The sequence below is a fragment of the Strigops habroptila genome, chromosome 7, assembly GCF_004027225.2.
Source record: "Strigops habroptila isolate Jane chromosome 7, bStrHab1.2.pri, whole genome shotgun sequence".
Taxonomy (NCBI): Eukaryota; Metazoa; Chordata; class Aves; order Psittaciformes; family Psittacidae; genus Strigops; species Strigops habroptila.
Genome location: NC_044283.2, coordinates 34,769,783 through 34,797,214, shown reverse-complemented (window position 1 = coordinate 34,797,214; position 27,432 = coordinate 34,769,783). Strand labels below are relative to the sequence as shown.

The 27,432-nt window shown below is 38.4% G+C and overlaps 1 protein-coding gene across 27 annotated transcripts in view; it reads left to right on the top strand.

Annotated features, from left to right (window-relative positions):
* TENM3 (teneurin transmembrane protein 3) overlaps positions 1-27,432 on the top strand; it is an 817,612-nt gene that overhangs the window by 728,589 nt on the left and 61,591 nt on the right. For 18 of the 27 annotated variants that reach the window (XM_030491587.1, XM_030491600.1, XM_030491599.1 and 15 more), the window contains 8 exons: positions 4,441-4,651; positions 5,162-5,263; positions 5,426-5,620; positions 6,958-7,158; positions 10,092-10,277; positions 23,589-23,615; positions 25,217-25,234; positions 26,162-26,308. In XM_030491587.1, coding sequence (XP_030347447.1) covers positions 4,441-4,651; positions 5,162-5,263; positions 5,426-5,620; positions 6,958-7,158; positions 10,092-10,277; positions 23,589-23,615; positions 25,217-25,234; positions 26,162-26,308 — 1,087 coding nt within the window. The remainder of the gene's footprint in view (positions 1-4,440; positions 4,652-5,161; positions 5,264-5,425; positions 5,621-6,957; positions 7,159-10,091; positions 10,278-23,588; positions 23,616-25,216; positions 25,235-26,161; positions 26,309-27,432) is intronic. The other 9 variants (XM_030491597.1, XM_030491592.1, XM_032920043.1 and 6 more) reach the window with 2 other exon arrangements.

The window sequence follows — 27,432 nt, the reverse complement described above, 5'->3', positions numbered from 1 at the left end:
CTACAACATCTGATACCAGTTATCCTACCACTGTAAGGGACATAATCAAGTATGATAGAAATGAGCTTGAGAGAGTCCTTTAGTTTACACCCTTCTTTTGGGACAGGATTAACTGTATCTAAACCATTCCTATCGGTTGCATTTTATCATAAAATAATAACAGAATGCAGCAAATTTGGCTCTTACTCTGTCCCATAATCCAAAATAATAGGGAAACAGCATGTTTCAAACAGGAAATGGTTTGATGTATTGTAATCAGGACAGAATTTTTGGTTGTGTTTCTGTATTCTCTTTAGATACCAAAATAAGTCTCAAGCACAGCCACTATGTGTATGTCACAGAGTGATCTGAGATGCATAGTTCTCTCTTTCTGGGGAATCATAAATAAATCAACCAGAAATAATTGACGGTGGCTGTCCATTTGAAACTCAGTCAATGCAAGCCTGAAAGTCTTTGTGACACTTTCTAAAAATGTCAGTTCCATTGCAGCCAGAGAATCAATATGTTTATTTAAAGAGACTTTAAGAATAAATAAAAGGACTTTGTTTTACAGCAAAAACTGAATAGAATGGTAGGGCAAATCAGCGCCTTTAAACTCTATATAAAGGTAATTAATTTATCCTCATAGGAGGAAAATGAAATTGGTATGTTTTTTGCTTATGAAGATAATTGTTTTTCCAGTCTGTTTCTGTTATCGTGTCCTAACTATAAAAAAACCAACCTTTAAAAGGATTAAGATCAATTATTGCTTTATTGCTGGGGGACAGAATGAATAGTAAATTCCCATCTGTATGGCTTTTAAAATGTAGTCTAAAATGGTGTTCTGATAACAGCATATGTCCTTATTACATTACAAATACAAAATCATTCATTGTACCATGTTTGTCAGTCATTAGTGGTCAATCAAGTAGTGTAATCACTTGTTGCTGTATCAGAAATACAGTTCTAATCAGAAATTGTCCTCCTTCAAAAATGTCCCTCCTAATGTCCATAAATGACTTGTTAATACTCAGACCTTCCTGAGCTTTCTGTTTTTCAAAATATTAGTGAAAAACACAGCCAGAAAGAAGTGTTACTGAGTCAGGTGGGAGGAAAAAAGAAAACATAAACAACTGAAATTGGTTTTCTCTCTCATACAAAATAAATATTTAATTCTCTGAAAATGAGAATGTTGAACGGGTTTGAATAATTGGTGCTCTCCCAAAATGGTTGCATTTGTTTTCATGTGGTGCAGCATGTACAAAGTGACAGCACACTGAGGTACTGGTTTCTGCACATCCTGATCACGTTATGTTCTATTCTGCGGGTTCAGGCATAACTGGAAAAGTGTCTCAGGTGTTGATAGGGGCATATTAACTATGCATTTCCTTCACATCCTGACTAATAGGAAGATAATTCTGATTACTGGGGAGGAACGTTCTTACAATAGCAGTGAATTTGGACTTGCAATTTCAAGAAGAGAACATAAGCAAGCAGCTTCACACTCTCAGGCCCTTGTCCTTATGAGGGATTTCAACCACCTCAATATCTGTTGGAGGGACGGTATGGCCCAGCACAAGCAATCCAGGAGGTTCCTCGATTGTGTGGATGACAACTTCCAAGTGATAGAGGAGCCGACAAGGAGAGGTGCCATGCTTGACCTCATGCTCACCAACAGGGAGAGGCTGGTTGGAAATGTGATGCTCCAGGGCAGCCTTGGCTGTAGCGATCATGAGATGGTTGAGTTCGAGATCCTCAGGACAGTGAGAAGGTCATGCAGCAAGCTCACTTCCCTGGGCTTCAAGAGAGCAGACTTTGGCCTCTTCAGGAACCTGCTCAGTAAGGTTCCATGAGATAAAGCCCTAGAGGGCAGGGGGGCCCAAGACTGCTGGTTGATATTCAAGGATCACCTTCTACAAGCTCAGGAGTGTTGCATCCTGAATAGAAGGAAATGGGGCAGGAAGGCCGGGAAGCCTCCATGGATGGATAAGGAGCTGCTGAGAAAACTCAGAAGGAGAAAGGAAGCTTATAGAAGGTGGAAGCGAGGACAGGCAGCCTGGGAAGAATACAGAGACATTGTCCAGAAAGCTAGGGATCAAGTCAGGAAAGCTAAGGCCCAGTTAGAATTGAGTTGGACTTGCACAAAGCATTCAACTCTGTCCCGCACGACATCCTTGTCTAGAAAGTGGAGAGACATAAATTTGGTGGATGGACCACTCGGTGGATAAAGAATTGGCTGGATGGCCGCGTTCAAAGAGTTGTGGTCAATGGCTCAATGTCCAATTGGAGACGGGTAACAAGTGGTGTCCCTCAGGGGTCGGTGTTGGGGCCAGTCCTGTTTAACATCTTTGTCGGCAACATGGACAGTGGGATTGAGTGCGCCCTCAGCAGGTTTGCTGATGACACTTAGCTGTGTGGTTTGCTTGATACACTTGAGGAAAAGGATGCTGTCCAGAAGGACCTTGACACGCTTGAGAGGTAGGCCAGTGCCAACCTCATGCGGTTCAACAAAGTGAAGTCCTACACCTGGGTTGGGGCAATCCCAGGCACAGGTGAGGTTAGGCAGAGAAGTGATTCAGAGACCCCTGCAGAGAGAAGGCCTTTGGGTGTTGGTCAACAAGAAACTTAACATGAGCCAGCTTCAGTGTGTGCTCGCAGCCCAGAAACCAGCCATGTCCTGGGCTGCATCAAAAGAAGTGTGACCAGCAGGTCAAACGGGGTGATCCTGCCCCTCTACTCTGCTCTTGTGAGACCCCACTTGGAGTACTGTGTGCAGTTCTGGTGTCCTCAACTTAAAAAGGACATGGAGCTGTTGGAGCAAGTGCAGAGGAGGGCCACGAGGATGATCAGGAGGCTGGAGCGCCTCCCGTACAAAGACAGGCTGAGAAAGTTGGGGCTGTTCAGCCTGGAGAAGAGAAGGTTGCGTGGAGACCTCATAGCAGCCTTCCAGTATCTGAAGGGGGCCTATAAGGATGCTGGAGAGGGACTCTTCATCAGGGACTGTAGCAATAGGACAAAGGGTAATGGGTTTAAACTTAAACAGGGAGAGTTCAGGTTAGATATAAGGAAGAAGTTCTTTACAGTGAGGGTGGTGAGGCACTGCAACAGGTTGCCCAAAGAAGTGGTGAGTGCTCCATCCCTGGCAGCGTTCAAGGCCAGGCTGGACAGAGCCTTGGGCAACATGGTCTAATGTGAGGTGTCCCTGCCCATGACAGGGGGGTTAGAACTAGATGATCTTAAGGTCCTTTCCAACCCTAACCATTCTATGATTCTGTAAGTCCTTAAGCCCTTGTTCCAGGACAAAGGCTATCATGTTTTCTTTGGTTCTAGGAGCAGTTTCTGAAGGTCGCAAGTCAGGGTGTAAAACCACTGCTTCTCTGGTTCCAGTAGCAGATGTTATCCCAGCTCAGGTGAACCAGCAGTTTCACATACTGGCCTTTACTTTAATAGGCCCTGGATGTCATTCCGTTTGAGAGACATCTCCAACAGTTGGGAAGATTGAAGTTTTTTGTGTTACTGTCACTTCACACAATAAACGTGTCAGAGTAAAACTGTGAACAAGACTCAGCAGGAAGAGCAGAGACTTTATACTACAAGAAAGAATGATCTATAATTTTACTACCTGTTTAGTTTTGCTACGTGCACACTGATCTTTACATGATAAACATTCAGAAGACAACATTCAAGCCATGAGGGCAGACTCTCAGATAGCGTAACCAGTTCAGGGTCCAGAGCAGATTTAGTCCTTCAGGTGCTATTAGCTCGGGTTAAGATTAAGCAGCAAAAAAACTCATGTTGTGAGCTTGTTTATTGTATCAGCTGAGATGCTGTTATGTTTTTCCAAGCCCCACTGATGGTTGTTAACAAAACAATCTGTGCTGTCCATTGACCTGAGGTACCATGGTTTTTCTCAGTTTATTATTTCCAACAGTTTCAATGTTTTATGCTTTCCATCTCCTCTTTTGGTCTTCTGTAATACGAAGTGAAGCTCTTGCTCTTCTCCTTCCAGGACTCCAAACTGTCCAAAAGGGGAATCAAGCAGTTTAACATTCCCTCTGAAACTAAATGAAAAATAAAGTAGATTATTGGTGTTGAATATTATTATTAACTCATAGGCATATAACACATTTAGAAAGTTAGCTCTCACCTGGAATTCAGGTGAAAGTCATGACTGCAGACTCCTTTCAAGTGATGTTTTCCTCCCCCCAGTACATGTAATAGGTTTATTGGCCAGTTGTCACTGAAAAAATCACTTTAATAAGCATGAGGACTAGTTGGAAATTTTTCTTGAAGTCTTTGCAAACAGCAAAGAAATAAAGACTGGTTTCAGCTCGTGCTTCTCTGCTCCAAAAGGAAACTTTTGGTCAAAATGCAAGCATATTGTCGGGACGCTGTGGAGAAGCTGGTGATGCCATGTGTCATCCCATGAATTGTCAATCTCCTGTCTGTTCCTCCATGCAGTACGACTTTGTGGAGCTCCTGGATGGCAGCCGGCTGATTGTGAGGGAGCAACGCAACCTGCTGGAGTTGGAGCGAGCGGGGCGGCAGTCGAGGTCTGTCAGTCTCCACGAGGCAGGTTTTATCCAGTATTTGGATTCTGGCATCTGGCACCTGGCCTTTTATAATGATGGGAAAAATGCAGAGCAGGTGTCTTTTAATACCATAATTATAGGTAAGCATAATTTTCAAAGCTCTTACCAAATGCTAGGCTCTTCTCAAGTTTTTTAGGAATAGGGTTTTTTAGAGATAGGTTTTCATAGTTAAATGATTTGACTTTTTTTCACAGGTTTTCCATTTATAGTCTCTTTTGCTGCTCAGAATAAAATGCAGAATGTATATTTTAATTACTGGGTCTAAGGCATAAGGAGTATACCTTCTTGTGAAACAGTGCTTAAAAGGAAAACGCTGTTGTGAAGCATTTGTTAAATGGCAGAGGGCTGGATTTTAAGCATAGAACTCATACAGATTTACCATTATAATGTTAACCTTTTTGTTGGAATGTGAAGTCCTAAGATATTAGAGGCATCAGCAATAGAAAAGCACAGCTATTCGTGCTCTTCAAGCAAACCAAACATAAACACTTCTCTTGGAGCAAGAGTGCACTGTCAGTTAGTAGTGGTTCAGATGATAGCTACTTCATGAGGTGGGCATCTGTGAATTATCCTCCTTTTTTTCCTTTTAGAGTCTGTGGTGGAATGCCCCCGAAATTGCCATGGTAACGGTGAATGTGTTTCTGGATCCTGCCATTGTTTTCCTGGTTTTCTGGGCCCAGATTGTTCAAGAGGTAAATCAACCCAATGCTTTTCTTGAGTCAGTTTATGCTAGCATGAGGACAACAAATACATCAGGAAAACAACTGGCATGTGATTTGCTTCTTGGATTTTCTTCTCGATAAAGCTCTGGTGAAGAATATGATTTTAATTTTTCTGCTGCTCTTTTTTCACAGCAGCCTGCCCAGTGCTGTGCAGTGGCAACGGGCAGTACTCCAAAGGACGTTGCCTGTGTTACAGCGGCTGGAAGGGCACTGAGTGTGATGTGCCTACAACTCAGTGCATCGATCCCCAGTGTGGGGGCCGGGGCATTTGCATCATGGGCTCTTGTGCCTGCAACTCTGGATACAAAGGAGAAAACTGTGAAGAAGGTAAATGAATAAATATTTACTCCAGCACCTGCTGTTGTTGGTCAGGTTTCCAGCTGGCACATCCAGCTCTATTGATTTTGCTAGATCGAGATCATACGCCCTAATGGTGTTTCTTCAAAAATCACTTTAGAATACTAAAAATCAAGTTTGAGAATCTCTAGTGTCACTGAATTCTGCAGAATTATTATACTCTATCCTCAAATAATCAGCGGGAAAATTCTTAATAATGTGTGATATCTTTCTGCCTGCCAGTATATTTTTATTTATTTTTTCTGGGTGAGGTCAGTTGAGAAGAAAGCACACAAAAATAGATGTTGGAATACAGGAAGACTTACTGAATGTTCACAGTTTAGAATAAATCATTAATGTATTGCGTTTGTTAGTGATCTTTTCCACCAACCACATAGTGGAAAGTGCTGATTCAAATACATCAGGATGAAAAATGATGCATCATTTTTGTATTCCAGCAATGTGCGTAATAATATCCATTCTGGTGTGCTGCAAAATGCAGTTCATTTTCCATTCTATTTTTTTAGGGAGTAAAAAGCGCCATTTTCTTCCTCAATCAAATTGATTTTATTGATTTCCACATACAAAGTAATGCAATTAAGTCTCTGGAATTAAATTTTCAGACCATTGACCCTACAAGTGTAACATTTTATTGAGTCAAATTGCTAAATTAAATCTCGTCATCTAAAGCACATTAAAGTGAATTAAGACAGATAGACAGTATGCAACTCATTTATTTCTGAAACAAGTTGAAGGTCCTACACAGCTGTCAAAACTCTAATGGTGGATTGAGTCAGTTCATACTGAGTGCTGCAGGGAATGCAGCACTTGTTACACTGTGATTAGGCAGAACAGAGATCAATTGCCCAAGAGCCAAAGCCAATCTTGCTGTAATTCAGAAAAATTAGCAAACCTTGAAAGGTTCTCCGTTAACTCTGCAGTAGCCTGTAAATGTCTTGATATCAGTTATTTGCACACACAAATTCCACAATACCAGAAAGTGATATGGAGGTGAGGAGTTTTTACAAAGAAAAGTGCTACTATGCAGTTTAGTGACGATAAAGAGTGATTTACCTTGTAGCCAGAGAAGGGAGGCTGGCACCAAGATACCTTGGTCCGTTCTGTCTTTTCCTCACTCATTACAGTGGAACAAAGGTGAACTTCTCAGCTTCAACCTACTAATGTTTACTTTTAAGATGAGTGCAATGCTGCCAATTTCACAAGGTCTTAAAACGTGGATTAAGCCCAAAAGTGCTGTCAGCATCTAGGGGTTGATTGCTATTGTTGGGAATGACAAAATTAAGCTGAACTTTCTCATCTCCCTGCAGCTGATTGCTTGGACCCAGCCTGCTCCAGCCATGGCGTGTGCATCCATGGCGAGTGCCACTGCAACCCAGGCTGGGGTGGCAACAACTGTGAAATCCTGAAAACGATGTGCTCTGACCAGTGCTCTGGCCATGGCACCTACCTTCAAGAGAGTGGTGCCTGCACCTGTGACCCCAACTGGACAGGTCCAGATTGCTCCAATGGTAAGGATTGAAAGCACCCACTTTATGTAAAATGATGACATCTTGAATTGCAGCATTTTAATGAGATGATTTTGGTAGGACCTGAACTGCTGAGCTGATAGAAGTCTTTGAGTTGACTGAATTGATTTAAAGGTTCAAAATAATTGATGAATTTGAAGTACTTGAAAATCAGTGCATTTATTGCTATCTTCTAGCTGCCTTCACTTGGTAACTTCAGGTACTTCACATGCAAGTACAGAACGTTCTTTGTACAATACACGGATCTAAGTATCATCTTACTTAATGTATCTATTTAAAAACTTTACACTAGTCAAACTAGAGACAGTTGCATTTTTAAAATCTCTCCAGCTACTTGGAGGTATTTTTCTTGAAAGACAGTGTTCAGGTTTGAAGGCAAAGGGAATGCAGGCATGGATCCTAAATAGCTTTCAAGGAAGAGCACAGGCTGCCAGGGTGGAAGGAGTTGGTAGAAGTGAAGAAGCAGAGGGATTTCTTGAAGTCTGAAACTGAGCTTATTAAAACCACCATCTAAGCTTAGAAACAAAAGGAGAAAATGACTGGAGGTACTATCACAGAGAGCAAAATCTAAATATTTATAAAGTATGACAGCAGCCTTTTGACAAATAGGAGTTTTTAGAATATTGTTTGGTAGCCACATATCAAAAGAGAAATCATGTCTAACTGTGAGACATATATTTGTCTAAAACAGTTCATCTAACAACTCAGATGATTTTGTTAATGAAAACTGAACACATGGGCTAGCTGGGTTTATGCCAGCTTATGAATAAATATAACTTTCTCATGAGGAACCATCTTTTTAAAACAAATGTACTTCCTGACCGGGATCTGTGATACTGATGTATAATGGTTTATGCATACAAGAGTGATAGGCAGAGTTCCAAATATTCAAGAAAAAGTGATAGAAGAAAATGTTATCTTGTATTAAATTTGTTTAGAAGAAAAAACTTCTCTGAACATTTTTAGCACTAAAAATGGCCATTTGTGAGAGACCCTTTCTAGTTCTCAGGCAGAACGTGGATCCCCTATTTCTTGACATGGTATCCTCTACAGTCTTTTGATGATTCCGTTATGCTCCAACTTTTACTTATGTTTCAAGGAATGATTTGTCATTAAAATAACATTAAATATTTTTGATCTCATATTTCAAAAGCGTCGAACTCACAAAACAGCTTTGTAAAAATACGCACAGACTATTTCCTGAAGTTTTGCAAAATGACCTTCAGACTTATACACCAAAAAAATAAATCTTGCCCATAAACATGTTGTTAAGCTGCTAGATGGAAAAAAGAATGAATTATTTCTATCAGAGGGGTTTATAGGTTTGAAATGAGCAGAGCTTTCCTCTATCTTCATCAGCAGTTTGTCCATTAATTAGCCCTTCAATTCCACTTCAATTAAATTAACTCTAATTAATAAATTCATTACAAAGATTGACGCACCTTGCTCAAAGCTAGTGTGCTAAAAACTGATAAACACCTTCACCCTAATGAAAAATTGATTAGATTGAAGAGAAATAAACCTTTCTTTCTTGGAGCTGCGTTGATGTTTTGTGACTCAAAAGTTAATCAAACCATCTTGCATCTCTTAATCAAAAATTTAATTCAAAGTAGATAGAAGATGCTGTATAGACAAAAAAAAAGGAGAGGGAAATTACAGCTGTCTTTCTCAATAAAGATTTTGGTCTGTTTCTTACGGGAAATGTCACAGCTCCTTGATACTGTGTTTAATGTTCCACAGCACTTTGAGGGAGTGGGTCATACTCCGTGAGGGAAGAAAAATGCTGTTGAGTGGGAAACTGGAAACCTTTCTTGCACTGAACGCTTTATTCTTCTGCTGTCGAAAATAATTTCAGTCTTTTATTACTAGACTGTTTGTTGTCTTTTACAAGAAAACAAACCCAAATACAGTTCTTCTATGAACCAGTACATGGTTACAGCCAGCTATATGCCAAGGAACTAAAGAAGTCCCTCAGGCTGTATTGTATCTCCTCTTGTTTTCCTGTTGTCTGCTTAGCAGAAGTAAAGTTTGCTGGAGTCTGACTAAATGAACCAAAACTGTAAAAGCAAAATCTGGCAGCCTAAATTACCATCTTGTATTAGCTGAGACTTACATGCGTTGTTTGGCCTCTGACTACCTTTGGCTGTTAACATATTTTTCAATTATTCTATCAGTTACAAGATCCTGTTACTATATGTAAATGACAAGTTAAATTGCTGTATGTTGATTTATTTTTTTCTAACAATCTATTATTTAAACCAGACTGTTCATAGCTGTCACCGATACAAATTTACTGAAAGTAAATCATCTTTTATATTTAACAGATGTGTCAGTATGTCAGCATGGTACTAATTTGTCTCACTAAGGCTGATTCTTTATAATGAAAAAATGTGTCAAAAATGGCACATTTTTACTTTGAAAGAAAACAGGGAGCATAGTAGGGAGGGGAAACCTTGTTAAAATGAACTTTTGTTGCTACTAGATTTACACTCCCGGCACAAAATGACCTAAGTATATGTTGCGTTTATTCACTAGGATTACACTGTAGTTGTAATAGGTCTAAGTGCCATATAATCTAAGATAAAAAAGGTTATTCTTAAGACATGTGTGATCACAAAAAAATAGGACTGAAAATTACTCAGGGCTAACAGAAGAGCTGTGGATACTTAGGCACCACTAAGTCTGCTGGATAACTAAGTAGAGCATAGGGGTAAAACTCTGTACTCTGTATTCTATTGGGTCCTACCTAAAAATGCCTTTCACAGTAAATTCCTTTGATTTAATTTTCAAAGATTTTGCCTTTCTTATTCTTCACATGTTGAATTAAAATGCAGCACTGCTAATTAATGCATACCCTCTCTCTCCCTTGTGTACTCTCTTGCCTCCTTTTCCCTGCTCTCTCCTCTCGAATACAGAAATCTGTTCAGTGGACTGCGGCACACACGGTGTGTGCATGGGTGGCACATGTCGCTGTGAGGAAGGCTGGACAGGCGCAGCTTGCAACCAGAGAGCCTGCCATCCCCGCTGCGCAGAGCACGGCACCTGTAAAGATGGGAAGTGTGAATGTAGCCAGGGATGGAACGGAGAGCACTGTACCATTGGTAGGCTGTCTATGCTTTACCATGTCTTCACTGCAAAATTCAAACAGCTGGTCCTGCTGGCCGTGTCTGAATAAGAAGCCTACTACTTTGAAGCTTGTTTCTTCAAACAGAATATTTGCATGTGTCAGTCGGTGTAAAGGAGTTGATATTTTAAGAAAGGAAATGGTTATATAATGGCTCATCAGTTCTTCATGCCTAGTTTGCCATCAAAAGGAGGTGGAAGGATTTCCTTCTCGGTCTTTTCCCTTTAACTGCCTTTTGCTGAGGGGGAGACTACCTTTATTTTAAATTGTAAATATATTATTTGATTTGTGCTTTTCTATTTTTGTGCGATAGCTTTTTATGTCTTTTGGAAATGAAGCTTCCTATTGTTTTTCCTTTTTAATTTTATGGAAAAGAAGCTCTAAAAAGTGACTTGCCTACGCACAAATGTCACTTCCACCTTGTAATAAATGTGATCTAGCTGCCCAAAATTATCTTGTCAACATAATGCTCTGCTTTGGAATTATATCAAAGTTTTTACGTGTAAATAACGTAACAGCAGTTTAATACAGCTGATTGAAAAGAAGCTATCCTTATTACAGCTTCTGTGTTTCTATAATCAAATTAGTTCTAGCACCTGGAATCCATTGGAAATTACTGTACCTTTATCAATGGAGATTTTCTTAGTTATTTACAGTCCATATGTCCCATATTCAGCAGGATATCCCTTTACACTGCACAGGCCTTGGCAGTGAGCGAGCATGAGAAATTATGCATGTAAATAAAGGGACTAAGAAAAAGTGGAGGAGGACTTGCCAGAAGGTTTATCATTTTTATACTGATTTTGAATAGCTGTGGTGCTAAGAAATTCCCTTCCACACTAATCCCCTTTTCTGCAAGACGCTGCAAGTCTGTAACAGACGAGGAGACTCCTATCCAAACAATTTTTGTCTTGGCATAATCGCACAGAGAGACTAGTGCGTGGCAACAGGTAGGAAGCACAGACATAGGAACTGGCAATGATCTAACTGTAAGAGATGACTAGCTTGTGCTTAGGTGTGTGGGGAGGGGAGCCTTGCACAAAGCTCAGCAAAGGCTGTGACAGGAGTAACGCAGGAGTGGCTCTGCAGGTGTGTATGGGACACATCTCCCAAGTGTGAGAAGCATTATGGCTAAGCACTTAGAGGTGGATTGAACAGACAACAAAGGAGATAGCTACAGGTCAGACAAAGGCAAGAGTAATACTGAGTGATGGAGAAATCACAGATAATACGAATAGTCAAAAAAAAAAAAAAAAATCCCAGTAAGTAAAAAAAACCCCATAGTTTTATATTTGGAGAGATGGAGGAAAGTCCATTAGGAGGTGATGTAGCCAAACCAATAGGACAGGACAGTAAGTCTAATAGCAGTAGAGCTGATGGATGTGAATACAGCATGATTTGCTCTTGCCACAAGCTGGAAAGAGCATGGAGAATTTTAACTTTTGTGAATGTTTTGGAAGCACTGTAATTCTGAATGTATTAGCGCAGCTAAGCCATCCCTGGGGCATGGGTATCTAGAAAACAGTAAAACACAGGCTGTGCTCCTGGGTAGCTTACAGCCCTGGCTGGGAGGTGGGATGGTGGTGGTGCACTTGGTGGTCACAAGAAAAAGTGGTGTGAGCTTCAAGGGCAGGGAAAATGAGGGCCTGTGACAGCTGTGTGAACTGATACCCACATAATTGCAGCAGGAAGATGAGGCCAAGTTTTATTTTGTAGAAGGGAGTCAGGTGTGAAGTAGTAAGATTGATTTGGGAATTATTTTTTACAGAAATCACAATTGATTTTGTTATTGTTTACTAATAAGACTGCTCAGACATATGAGGGACAACCAAGGTGCATCGGCGGAATCCCAGGGAGAGAGAGTAGGGTTAAAATTTTTGAGGAGCTTCCAGAAAACATGCTGACAGAGTAGAGAGGTGGGGAGTGAACTGCTTTCTGAACAATAAAATAAATATTTAGAAGTAGGATGAAGACTTTCCCTTCACTGCTTTAACTTGCCAACGAGCAATTACTCAGCAGATCACTCTGCTGTTGGTCTCACTGACCTTGGCAGCATTTCAAGGGTTGTAGTTACATACGGATGAACTGCTCTTGAACAATTTTTCCGACATATTAAGCACAAACAAGTTTTTCCTCAGCACTGGGCGAGCAGGTCTGTCTTCCCACCTGTTTATTCTTTAAATGGGTGTTTACTTTGTGGCTGCTGCTGTAAAGATAGTTTGATTTGTTTATATTGCCCTTATGGCCTTCAAGACAAGTAATGAGGTACAGGCTCTAGCCTGGTGTTACATTTATTTTTCTTGGGAGCCCAGTGTTATGGAGAAACCAGCTCATTTTATTGCTCATTTCCAAGAGTATTTCCACTTGGTGGGGTAAAAATTGCTGCCTGCTCAGCTTGGCAGGTAAAGAGTCAAACTGCTTTTCTTTCACCTGCCTTGGAGTAGTTAGCTCTTTCTAAGCAATAAATTTCAAAACACAAGGGACATCAAAATATTTCTCCATGCAAACCAGGTTTTTATTGTCACTCCCTTTTGTAACCCAGGCACTTTACACTACTTACAACTCTCAACTTGGTAGCAGAATTTGTGTCATGCATACAGAAGACTCCCATTTTGCCTTCATACCTCTAAAAATAAACAATTGCAGCTTTCTTACTTTTAAAAGTCATTAACCATCTAGCTGCAGTAGTGGGAAGTATTTTAGAAATGTGTTTGTTGCAGCTATTAGCTGGAAGTCACATGAAGTGCAACAGCCTAAATTTACAACTTCTTTGGGAAAGAAATATTCCAGAGAAGTTGTAAATTTTAAGGGCAATGCACTTTATTCACTTTCTGGGAATGGAATAGCCCGCCAAATCTCTAGCTGGATGCACAAAATGAGATAGATATGTATGCATTAATCACAGAGGCGCTAAGTCGAATGTGTACTGAATCATCTAAATCCATAACTTACTTGCCCAAAAACATTATGGTATTTTTGTGAAGCATGAACACCGTTTAAAATGGTAAAAATATTTTGCACTTCAGCCAACAATTTGTACGTATTTCTAAATGCTGACTATCAGTCCAGTCTCATTTTCAGTTTGCCCACTGTCTGTATTGTTAGTTGACATGTGTTAAAGGGTAGAAAGAAATTAAAAACAAACCTATATTTTAAACTAAAGCAAGGTAGTCCTTAGTTTTATTCCTCACTAATATCTTTTAAATCCTAGATTGCTTCCCGAGTTGGGCTGATTTTTATATATACTTCAAGCTATTCAAATGGGAATTTGGCCAAAGGAAATTCTAGTTGTTCTAAATTTCTACAGACCTTTTTCTGTTTTAATGTCAATATTTCAGGACATTGAGAAGCAAAATCATAGGTGATTGCAAAGGTTTGCTTTTTCAGTTCAGAAACAATTTAGACATCTGCTTACCTGGGTTAAGCATCAGCATTTCCCTAAGGCTAAAGATCACAAGACTGGAATTGGGAACTAATATACATCTATATTTTGCATACTTTGATTTGTGAGAGTGAGCAGAACAGGCTAAATAAAGCAGTGGTTTTCTCTTTTTTTGAAGCAGTGTGTGTAGTAAGGTGAGCAAGATTGTTTTGACTAATGCGATAAACCTGATGTGTGTTGCTGATATCCATTGTTCCGTTATGTATCTCTGGCACAGTGTAGCTACCACATCTGATGTCGGCCACACTTGTGAGTCATTGCCTTTGCTCTAAACACATAGTTCCAAACATTTATATCAAAGATGTTCAGCAAATAAGTACATACTCCGTGTTGTGATTAAATGAGTCTAATAAAAATTAACAAAATTCAGGATTATTGCTATTGTTTAGCATATTACTGGTTTGAACCAAACACTGGCAATGTATGTTTCAAATGCTAAATAATTTAAGGCATCTAACTTGCTTACTGTCATTTCCTTCCTGAGAATTGTAATTAGAATCATAGAATGGTTTGGGTTGGAAGGGACATTAGGTCATCTAGTCCAACTCCCCTGCAGTGAGCAGGGACATCTTCAACTGGATCAAGTTGCTCAGAGCCCCATCCAGCCTGGCCTTGAATGGTTCCAGGGATAGGGCATCTACCACCTCTCTGGGCAACCTGTTCTAGTGTTTCACCACCCTCATTGTAAAAACTTTCTTCCTTATATCTACTCTAAATCTACCCTCTTTTAGTTTAAAACCATTACTCCTTGTCCTAGCAAAACAGGCCCTCCTAAAATGTTTTAATGTAATGTTTTACCATTTCTTTTATCCCCGTGAGAACAGGTTAAATCAAGGGTGTACTGCAAAGCTATGGAAGATCACCTGTTAATTGTTTATTTGGTCTGGGAGTGACATTCACAGGTCTGAGGTGAACATCCATGTGTTATTTTGTGAAGCTTAGCCTGCATCTCAATGTGATACAAGACTGGACATGCACAGCTGGTGCCCAGGTGATAGCCTGGATGAAAATTTGCTCTGTAATTAAGTTTTTATAACACAGTTGTGCTAGAATACATTTTTGTTTCCTTTCTGTCCTGACTTGCAGTAAGTTCAGTGACCCTCTCCTGTCTGAGTAGTTGTTTTGTGAGATTGGAACAGATATTATTTCAGAAAGTCTATTATTTTTTGTGATACAACTGGCATATACCATGAGTATATTTAAGTAACTGTCATAAGAAGCCCATAAATCTGAATACTTTTCCAGCTGCTTTTCCATTAAACTCTGTTAGCTGAATGAAATTAGTGAATAATAATGTTGGTGTGGAACCTGCTATATCCATGTGCTATGTAACATCTCAGTTTTACAATGCAGCTTAATTTTTTCTATAGACCAAATTAGTTTTAGAGTAATCTAAATTGCAAATTGGCCAATTTGCATTAAAACTATGCCTTCTTGTTCAGATTTGTCAACACCTCTTTTTTTAAAAGTCTTTAACATTAAGCATGGGTGGGTAAGACCATCTGTTTATGGAGCTTGCCTGCAGCTCCATTACTTAACACATGAGACAGGTTACAGCTGTTTAATTGTTATCATGTTGAACAATTATCTTTCAGTCCAAAATTAATATTTATATATGCATGCACGGAAAGCATGTCATTAAACATAAGTGATCTAAATGTGCATTAATGTCATTAAGCATTCATATTAATCCCTCAGGAGGACTGAAATTAGCATTGTGGTACTTCCATGCTACTTTCGAATGCTTTACCTGGTACACAAAACTGGAATTCAAATCCAGTGGCAGTCCACTGTAGAAGTGTACAGGTTGTAATATGTTAATATTCTGGTGAGAATTGGCATCTAATTGGTTTATCTTCTAAGAATTTCCCCTAGAGAAAAAAAGAAAAGGACACCAAAGTATTTATTTTAACCTTTTTCTTTGTTTGAAAAGACACTAACATGACATTCAAACCAAACGAAAATACATTTTCTTCAGCAACAATTTTCTAGTTTCAGCTATTTTAGCTAGGAAAACAGGAAAGTCATCTGGTTTAGATATTCAGAATTATGAAAAAAAATAAATAACATCTAAAGCATACTCCCATAAGCGTGTTTCTGTTAGTACAAACTCTATCCCAGTGACTGATTAAAATAGTTTTCTGACTAGGGACAAATGTGAAGGCATTTGTGTGCTGGTTTTCTATGTGACCATGAGCAGTATAAGCTCAGAAGTACTGCTAATGTTGAGGAATGCTAAGAAGTAATCTCCTTCACTAAGTTATATGGTCTGCACCTGTTCTCTTCAACACGTGTTTACCTTAGGGCTCCTTAAATTACAGATTTCAAATATGACTACAAGGAAATGACACTTTATCTCTTTAAAAGATCAGAGAGCAAGTCAAGACAAATGTGTTTCTCTTATTGATTAAAGGAAATGCTTATAGAAAACTTAATATATTTTAACATCTTTTTGAAGTTTGGGTTTGATGAAGTCAGTCATGGCCAAATTTGAGGGCTTGATTGATCTTCTTCACATTTGCAGGTTAGAGGGAGAGCAACATGGGTAACTAGTATAAAGATGACCACCATCATTTTAATATTGATGCTAAGTTGCCAAGCATGGTTTACTTTTCTCTGAAATTTAAATTGCTGAGAATATTCACATTTCATAGAGTTTTAATGTGTCAGGTATTTAATTAATATATTCATGCCAAGAATTCTTCATAAATTTAAGTTTCTTCTGAGATTCTGGAATTTTGATCAGAAGGAAATTTTTGTCTTTAAATTAGGATAATTACTGCTGTATGTGATTATCAAAATTCCTACATTTATGTTATTCCCTAGTTTGGAGTTCATGGAAAAATTTCATTTTAAAAGTAAGCTTGTATCTGAATGAAGATGTGACCGTTCACATTCAGTTTATTCTCAGATAAAATCAACCAAAGATTCAAATCTAATTATAGAATCATAGAATCATAGAATCGTAAGGGTTGGAAAGGACCTTAAGATCATCTAGTTCCAACCCCCCTGCCATGGGCAGGGACACCTTGCCCTAAACCATGTGGCTCAAGGCTCTGTCCAACCTGGCCTTGAAATTATTTCAAATATAAGTTAGTTCACCACAATATTGTGATGAAATCCTGCTATCAAAACACCTGACTACATTGGAGCTGGGATTTCACCAAAGATTCATATTTGTATCCTCAACACAAATACTCCATGAAAAAGAGAAGATTACTTTCTTGTCACTCAGAGGACTGATAACCACAGTTTAACAAGATTTCATTAAATTTAGAACAAACGTGGTTTTGATCTTTCCTCTGCCTGAATGTCATGCCATTAATTTGCCAGGCCAACCCTTGAATATGCAAAATATTTGTACATTTGGCAACTATAAAATATTGAATTACTAGGTAAATTTAAGATAGTGCATGCATATCTGAAGCTGTGAAAAAAAGTGAATTATTGGTCAGGCCTTAACACATTTCAAGAGCAAGTATCTCAAATACCAGTTATCTGTTAGCATACTTTAAATTGCTAATTGCTTGATTTGCATTTAAATGAGGACCACATGTGAAGTTCAAGTTAGGCACATTTTCAGAAAAAGGATCCTCTGAGATGTGAAGAATTGAAAACATGTTGCAAAGCTTACTTGAGCTGAAGTGGACAGAAAATACTTGCTTTTGTTTGTTGTATAGTTGCATGCTGGTCAGACACATTCTGAAAGTACTTCCAGCCGGGAAGAAGGATGGAAACAATAGTGTTTCCTCTCCCATTCCATCTGCTAATACATTTTAAAGCCAAATTTATCTTTTGTGCAGTTCATAATATAAATGACAGGCTTTACCTGCATCTGAAGCAGGTCTTTGCAAGTTTGTCAGAGGTCTCAAATAGGTGTTTTAACTTTTCCAGCCTGTACACCTGGGACAGTTTTAAATTCTTAATGTCATATACCCTTTCTTCTAAATAATTTTCCAGCTAAATAGATGTTAAATAGGAAACAACAGTGCTCAGTCCGAAACTTCCTGTGTCTACTATGTCCTTAAAGGCAACTGAACCTTTTATTCTAAGATACACATGGCTTTCCAATAGTAATGATGAGAAATCTTACTTTATAGTAAAATTGGCAGGGACTCCAGAACAAAAAAATCTAAAGGGTAGTAGACCGATGTGCCTTTGTATATAAAAGCCCACAAATGGGTGCTGCAAAGAACGATTGCAGTTTTGACAAAGGGTAGATTGCAGTGAATTCAGGTTTCTCCTCAGAAACACATGCAGCAGATATTTCTGCTGCAGGTTCTACATGGACACTGGAGAAAAGTGCAGAAATGATAAAGAAAGTATGATTTCAGGGTGAGAATTATGTTTTAGCCTGTGTAGGGAGGAAAACAAGGAAAATTGCCTGAAACTATTATTCCATCCATATGTTCTCCTTTACAAGAAGGGCAAGATGGGAATTTAGGAGTAAAAAAAGTATCAAAAGGGAAGAGTGTTTGTAATCCTCCTCTATTGGCAGCAATGCTCTGAACATATGGTATGTCTAAGACAAGGTTCTTATAAACTCAGAGAAAGGATGACGACCATGAGCTGCTTACAGTGGAAGAACATGTGCTTTCAGTACTGTTCAGTGATGAATAGGGAGAATTAAATTTGTAAATTATACCAAAGCTCGCTGCCCCCAAGCACTTTGGAAGACAGGACAAGAATTTAAAATTACTATAACAAATAGCACAGACTATGCAGAAAAATAAGGTGTGATTCAACAAAGGCTGGTTTCTGTGCTCAAGTAAGAACAATCAACTGCACAAATTCAGGTTAGGAAGCAGCTCACCAGGACTCAGAAAAGGCTGTAGTGGATGATGAATTTGACATGAGTGAAAGACATGCTTTGAAGACAGGCTAGAACAGTGGCTTTAAAATTTTATGAATTCTGGACTCCTGTAAGTTTTCTGGTAGAGGTATGGAGCTCCTCAGAAATTGTGTATGGATGCATGGCTTTTTTTAGTCACTCTCTGAGAGTAAAAGCAGTTGCTCAAAGGAATCAATACACTTATTTCCTAAGTCTGCTGTGCGTAGAATGAAAAATACTGGGTTTAGATATCAGAAGGGATATTTTGTTTAAATTTTTTTTTTACGTTCAAAAGATGTTTTAATTGTCAAGATAGTTAAACTGTGGCTGGGTGGAAATGCAAGGAATTTAAGGGTGAAGTGGTAGCTAGGTCAGGAGAAGTAAATCACCATGGACTGACTCTTGAATAGGTTAGAGGGGTCAGATCAGAGCTGTCAACTCTGAGTTTTGTACCAGATTCCCTAAAACAAGCACAAAACCCTGTTTACACAAACCGCATTTCCCCTAAGGCTTGCAATGAAACTCCCAAGAGTTTCTTTCCTGTTGGCAGGTGTCTGTGAAACCACTGATGAAGTGTGCCCCTCATCCCCTGCTACTTCTTGGCTGTGCAGGGAGTAAGAAGTGCTGTTTGTAACACTTCGTTAGCACAAACAGCAGAAGCATAAATGGTTCATCTAACCTTCCCTGTTGCTCACTATGAAGAAAATGTAATGCCACAGAATGGAATCTCATTTATTTCTCCCTTCCTTTTTTCCAGTTTATGTGCATAGAACTCAAAAACTTTCAAATGCCCAAAAAACATGTTAGAAGAACTTAAGTAAAGTTGCAAAATCAAGAACATAAAGTTAGGAAGCCTCAAGAGAACTCTTTTGTGTGTCATTGTCATTGTATCATACAACAGAAGATATAACTTATATTAATTATAGCATATACATATCATTGTAATAAAAAAATACAGGGATATCTTTAACTACTTTTCCTTTTGCACCTGGTGGACCTGGCTTAAGTATGTTTGTTGCATGGCTGTGAAGGCTGTTGCATGCAGAAACTCCATTTATGCCAGAGACTGGTTCATGGTATGATCTGCTGATTAAGAATGATTTTGAAGAACTGGATTCCACCTTTGCTTCTACCATGTATTTTCTGTTAGTCGTTCACAAAGGCAAAATATAAAGAAGTGTCCTCTGGCTGTTCTTCATTTTCTGGGGACCTGACTTGCTTGTGTATGAATTGCCAAAATGCTGGTTCTTGTACGAAACGCTATATAATTCTAAGTATTCTGGAAAATCACGTCGTAAGTGTTTGCAACCAAGTGGGTGGAGGCTTCTCACTTTAAGCTTTCTGTGGCTTAGTTACTCACTGGTAAAATGAGATAAGAATATACTTTCTGTTAACACCAGTAGTGTGAAGATACTAAATAATTTTGGTTTAGGGAGAAAAATTATAGGCTTTTGCAAGGTGATGCGGAAGCAGAAACATGGCTGATAGAAGATGTGTTGTTCAGATCTTCATGTAAAAGATCTGTGACTGAGAGCATGAAGTTTGTGTTAGCAGCAGAGATGTATATGCAGTTGTTGGCCGGTCATTGGGGATTGCTGTACTGAATTGTGGGAGGGGAGGAGAGTAAGCAAAGCAGAGCTTACTCGGAGAGGAGCAGAACAGTGTTCTTCATTGTTGCTGTACTGAAATTATTTCTTCATTATCTTTCCTTTTTTTTCTTTTTTCCTTCATCCTTTGTCTCTCTTCTCTCTTTCTAACCTCTCCTTTCTGTTTTCTTTTAGAGGGAGAGGCTGTAGCTCCTCTAGAGTATTAGTGGAGAGGAGGCAAGGGTTCCATTCACACTTTCAAGGTGTAGGAAGCAAAAAACTTTAAAAGTAGTTTTTAATTTAGGCAGACCTTGATCAACATGGCTTTGGTCACATTCTTTTATATTTTTGCTTCATGTCTGGTGGTGCTATTAGGTCAAATTCTGCTCTTGCAGCAAACTAACTTGGAGGCTGTTGAGCTATAATGGGACTATGTACACTACAAAAAATACATGGCATGTTATAGTCTAGTGTACAGGTTACAAAGATTATGATGGGTGAAGATGTCTGGTGGAGGATAATAATGTAAATAATAGAAATACAAATCTGCTATAGAGTATTTAGAAACATGTCACCCTTATAATCTTTTATGACAGAATAATCAGAATAAAGCAGTGTTACATGTACCAATTAAGGAACGTCAGATCAATGGGTATGTGACTCATGCTGACTTAAAGAAGAGCTGATTAGGATAAATGGATTTAATATGTACTTTTATTCCGTGGCTATTCTGTCATACCTGGAGGAAGTAGCATATGAATAATCTAAGGAGGACACTGACTTACGTCTCTGAAAGGAAACTAATGGGAGACATTAAATTAAAAAAAAAAGTCAGGGTTCTGACTGGTTATGAAATATGCTGTGTTAAATGCAAATTCACCTGAAGTTATCAGTTCTTGTAAAATACACTTGTCTGCCCCATAGTTATATAAATATCCACACACATTGATTTATATTTTATGTTGTATTAATTTTGAATGCCACTTAAATCTTCTTGGATTTTGACTGTCCTAGAAAATGCGCAAATTTTATATCTTCATTTTTGTTATTCTTTATTTTGGAGCTATACAAAGTCCCTCTACTCCTGGAAATAATACCAAGATTTTAAATTTCACAGTCTTACCACCTGCAGGAAAACCCTTGTAGGTATGTTGTCTGGTCTCTTCATTAGACTTTTCAAGGAGTTAACATAGCACACGTGCCAGATGTGTAAATATCTTGCCAGGGGGCACCTGCTGAGATGCTCCATCCTACTGAGGTGCTCCAAAGGCCACCCAGAATTCTCTATACAGTGGTAAAAAGGCTTGCATTTTGTGCTTCCGCACAAAGCTGGGTTCATTCCTGCTTGCAGTGCCATGGATAAGGAAGACAGCATGGCTAGTTAAACTTCACTGCTTTAACTTCAAAGTTAAACTATTTTTGGTCACTCGTTTTCTGGGTTTTGATTCTTCTAAGATGCTGCATATTAACCAAAATAGTTTCTAACGTCGTCCTTAATGTCAACTGACCATGAATAAAAGGATGATGGAAGGTAGAACTTGTTTTCTGAGAATTACAATTTTATGGTCTGGAAGTGACTTCTTTTAAGACTACTGGGTACAAGAAATCTTCAAAAGCATTTTCTTAATCCTTGTTTTTTAAATGCAGATTGGATTTCTGAAAGGAAATAGCATGTGGGGACCTGGGATTGCAGGGATTATTTTCAGTTGCCTTGTTCTGGTTTGTTACCTATCCCTACATTTGTAAAGGCATTTTATATTTTGCTGGTGGACAGTTGCATTCCCCAGGCAGACCTAATTGCTTCCATTTTATGAAATAAAGCTCAGTTTTTCCTCTACACATACTACACGGTGTTCTAAGAGCAGCTGTGTAGGAGGAAGGGGAGCTACATTGGATGAGTAAGAGGAAGAATTTGATCCACCCTGAAATGCAGCTGTATCACTTTTTGTTTGTGGTTAATGTGAAAAGCTTTTTAGTTTGTTGCTGCTGTTCTAAATGTTCTGTAATTGATGTTTTCATCTTCTTACTCTGTCTCCCTTTAACCTTACCACTATAGAAAAAGAAGTAAAAAAGGGAAAAAAAAAAACCAACCCAACAACTGTGGACACCTGACACTTTCTTTGAGTTTCCACCTCTTAGTGACTGTGGCTTCTGTGACTATGTATCTCATCACCTCCCTCCTTGGATTCAGGAAGAGCTTTTTCCCATTCATCCAAACTGGAGGAGAGGCCATGGTTGGAAATGCCTTTCTTACCCCTCCAAGACACAAAGTTAAGGAATAATAGCAAGTGACAGAGTACTTGCCAGACAGGGGCCATCATCCAGCAGGGATTTAGCAAAGGTCAGATTTTGGAAAGAAGAGAACCCATGAGGGCTCTGTTGAAAGATCTTGTCCACAGCAAAACCTGGATTGAATCCAACATTGTTGACTCAGCTCAGTGTGTCCCTACTGCAGTGGTCTGTAATAGCCCACCACCTTACGTACATGTGGCTGCATTTGGTAGCCTGCAATGGAACTGTCCTACATGGTTTTGCTGTGTTAACCCCATTAACACAACTGCGGTTGTTCCCTGAAAGTAAGAACATATAACCCATCAATGCTGTGGTTTGTGTATTAAAAGTAGGGCCTACCGCTTTAACTCTATCTTGTGTTCTGTCTGTCATTCATCTATCTGCCTGCTCAAATGTTTTTTGTAAAATTTTAAGTGTCATAACTTGCAAAAAAAAAAAAAAAAAAAAAAGTCTTGCTATTCTTTTACACTATTATATTTATTTTTATATGTCCAAAGCCTGCCTTTAATGCCTTTTTCCAAATGAAATGGATCACCACACTACTAACCCCACTGTACCCTCTTCCATTCCATATATATATTCTAACTTATTTGCATACTTGGTGTGTGTGCTCGGAAAAATAACTGTGGCTGAATTGAAGCAGAAGAAAACTTCCTTCTAATGCAGTCGGAATTAAGATAGTATGCTGGTTATGCTGTCAGAGTCATACGTGACCTGAAATAAAAGATCTTCCAGTATGGTCAGTGTGTTAAAGCTCATAAGCTAAGTAATTATTCTTACATTGTGTTGAAAATTGAATTTTTTAACTAGCTTTGATTATATTTTTGTTATACGTAAAAATCAAAGCATGTTAATAGAAGTCAGAAGAAAAACAGACGCAGAAAGGCAGCATCTCTTTTCTTTTTCTGCAGGCCTCCTTTCTGAAATACTTTCATTGAATCATGGTGATGTTTGCTGGAAACAGAATTTCTTGCATTTTTAAAAGCTTTGAAATACATTCTCATTTTGTAATGTAAGACCTCTCATGTCAGGTGCACCTGCTTGATTTGCATGTGAATTCTGAACAATTCCTGTTTTATGTGACACTTCTGAAATGTCTGTCTGTTTTTTTTTTTTTTTTTCTTTTTAATTCTCAAGCTCACTATTTGGATAAGATAGTGAAAGGTACTGTATGTTTGCTCTTTAATGACATGCCTATACCTACATGTACTTTTTTATATGAATATATAGTTACGAACATACTAGTCTGGACAAAAGAATCCTCTTTTACATGCATTTCATGAATTATAGATTTAACTCATATGACTTTCAGTTCATCTCAGATTAAAATGAAATCTTGCTTATGTTATATAATAATTATTTACCAGTGATTATGCATTTATATACAAACTGTATGTGTGTACTTGATTTTGTTTGAACCAAAAACTGAAGATAGTATTCATTTGCTGTTTGGTGCTTTATCTTTGTTGGTTTTGTCATTGGACCTCTACCTACAAAGCTGTAAACATTTAGGAAACAAAGCAAAGCAATATTTTTGTAACATAACAAGTGTCATTAGTTCTAAAGAACAGATTAATTATAGATATGTGTGTGTTTATATATAGACAGATCAATAGAATACCCCAGGCTTTTAAGCTTTTCTTTATCTGAATGTAGAAAATCTATAGGAAATTATGACTTGTATTTTGTATGAAGCTAGAAAAAAGCTTGTTTACTCTCTGCAACATTTTCAATTAAAAAGTTCAAGGATGCAAAAGCCTAACATGAAACAGCAAAGATTCTTGTATCTTCAGTTATGGTGAAAAAATTAATTTCGAAGAATGTTTGAAATATTCCTACCCCTCTTTCCCTGAGTATCTTTATTCCTTATTTGTGGTTGTTTTTTTTTTCTCATTAGAATATGACAATATTCATGGCAATATCCAGGCTTTCACACAATAAGTCTTGAGTGTACCCAGTTGACTCCTAAAACACTCTGTCAGTATTGCAATTAAATATGTGAGTCTTCCATAAATTTAACAGGTGAAAGAGTAAGAAAAAAACAGCTCTCAGTTCGTCAACAAATACTATCAGCAACCAGAGTCTGAAAGAGTAAGAGTAGCAAGACTGATCTTAGCCTGGCATGATAGCACGATATCCCTAACTGTAGCATCACCATCCTTCCTCATAAAAGGTTTTCCTGATCTCTGCCTTCTAAGTAATTTGACAAGAGTTAAGCACGCTTTATAACTTCTTTTCTGCAGATGTTTGTAATTTGGAGCTACATGGTTGAAAGAAGTCAGTAAATTCAGAAGTTTTTAGAATTAAAAAAATGGACTGTTACTTCTGAAAGACTGTTCTAAGCTCAAGTAAGCTTAACTAAAATGAGTCAGTAGTTTAGTTCACAAAGACAGTAGTTCTACAAAGTGAAGTAGTTTGCCAGTTACTTAGGCTTTTTGGATAAATGTTTACAGAAATTTGTTGTGTCCAAAATTATCTGATTTGTAGCCACCTTCTTGTAAGATACTTAGTGCCATATCTGTACTTGCTTCTGTCAGTGTCTTATCATAGTCATAGAGAAGGAACACCAAAATCTACATATTTATAGTGTTGTCATCCTCATACAGATCATGTTGGCTGCATGCCAGATTTCATCACTAAGAAGCGACAGATACTGTTTTTATAATGCAATGTTAGACTGTTAGACTGAAAACAATTATCGATTTTGGATATATTAAATTATGTTAATTGTTTCCCAAATTTTCCCTCCTTGGCCATAAAAGCAGACAAGATAGGATATAAAGGTAACAGCACAAAAGCCTTAGGGAGATTGTCACAAAAAATCACTTTCTGCTATCTGTCTTGAAGCACGTCACTACCGTGTTTTTGTTCAGTCTATCAATGTTTTATTGTGGTCCTTATGGTATTTCATTTTGTCCGTCCTAAGTAATCAAATACGCACAGCTATTACATTTAGTTGGAAATCCTGTTGGTCCTGTCCCGTCCGTATGCAGCCTGAATCCTAGTGTTTGTTAGAATAGATGCTAAGCTGCTTCACTATTTCCTGGGCTTTGCTTATTCTGTGAAAAGGAATGTATTATTGGCATAAAGTATAGTCATTAAAACTGGCCTATACTTTGTGCAATTATTTAACGCACTGTAATTTCACATGAATATACGGCAACTCTGAGACCAGATAAAGTTAATGTTTTCTTTTATTACGTGCCTAAAATCATACCCATTTTCCTACTTAAGAATTTGGAGGGATTTGTTCATATTAACAGGGAGCTTAAACATTTGTGCCAGTAAGTAACCAATACTGCATAGAGCAAATAATGATTTATTCTATGAGCACAGAAAAATGTCTCTTTTTACACAGCTGTGTTTGCACTATGCACTCATCTCTTGTTACTTTGCCAAAGAAAAAAAAAAAAAATTAAAAAACAAACTTAATTTTGTCTGGCCTGCAGGTATTTAGAGGATTGGTGCATTTATTTCCTGCCTGTACAGGTAAGTGGTGTCTCAAGTGTCAGGCCAATCAAAGATGCCACTTTGTTAAGAATTATGTTCCCCAGGTAATGTTGCTGTTCCACTCCATGTGCAATTACAGTATTTGTGCTGTTCTTAAGGCCTGTTCCCAGTAAGTGTCCCTTGTTTGTATTTTTATTCCTTTTTATAGAATTGCAATCTTTAAATCACTTGTGATTTTTCTTCTTTGTCTATTTCAACAGAGGGCTGCCCTGGCTTGTGCAACAGCAATGGGAGGTGCACACTGGACCAAAACGGCTGGCATTGTGTCTGCCAGCCAGGATGGAGGGGAGCAGGCTGTGACGTGGCCATGGAAACTCTTTGCACTGACAGTAAGGACAACGAAGGAGGTAAGATAGAACAACTGGATCTTTAACACTGGGTAGAACCTGTTGAGGAATGGAGATTTTACAGTCAGGTGATTAAATACTGCCGTGAGAACCATACACGCATTTTACTAGCTCCTCTGTCTGTAAGAATACGCTGCAGTATTCAGTGCTTTTATATGGCGTATCAGCAAAGCCTTACAAGCTGCTTATGACAGGTGAGATATGTACTTAGAAAATGATGGGTGTCACCTTAGTTTCCCTGCAGTGTTCTTTTATACTGGAATAAATCATAGTCTCAATTCTGTGAACTGTAGTGGAGGGGAAGAAAAGAAAGGAGTTCAAATTTTCAGTGACCTCACAAGGAAATTTTCCCAAAAGAAAAGGCTGAACAGGGAGTTTATGTTTCGACCTATGATACTATTGTTGGAAACAGTAGGTTTCCCAGTCTACAGAGATCTTATCCCTCCATAGCCTGTGAACGCTCAGATAACTGACAGGATGCTCCCAAAAGTTTTGGGTTTTGGTTCAGTTTTTTTTTGCTTGCTTTTCTGCAGTCTGTCATTCAGGTGACAGGTAACAATCTGCAGCAAGATGCAGGCAGGAGTGTTGACTTAAGGAATCAATCTACAATCATTGCTGCAGGGTAGGAAACGTAGAGGGGCTTGCTTTGGCATGACTCCAGAATCACGCAAAAAACCCACATAAAAACAAGATTAAATGTGAATGCAGTCAAATATTAGATCAGCATAGTGCTTTTATTGTCTTTCTTCCCCTTCTCACATCAACTCTTTTTGTTCAACACCTTCAGATTCAGAGCAAAGATAAGAAACTCCATTAGGGCTTCTGGATGATGATAAAGTCATCTGTGACTTTGTTTTTCAGCTTTAGACTGCATATGCCTTTGTCATTGCTGGTTGGCTTTACGTTTTCGCATCACAGCTGCAGTTGGGATCTCAGACATCACAAACCATAAATAACAGCAGCATTTACTTCTTGAGGAAAATAAATAACACAGTTAAAACACTGCTGCTGTTTATTGCTTTACACATCATTTGATTTTTGCATACTGTATATTTTGAGTCAGCTTTGTACGTTTAGGAGCCTAAAGAATCTGGCGCAATCTGGTATATGCAATCTGAGCTAGT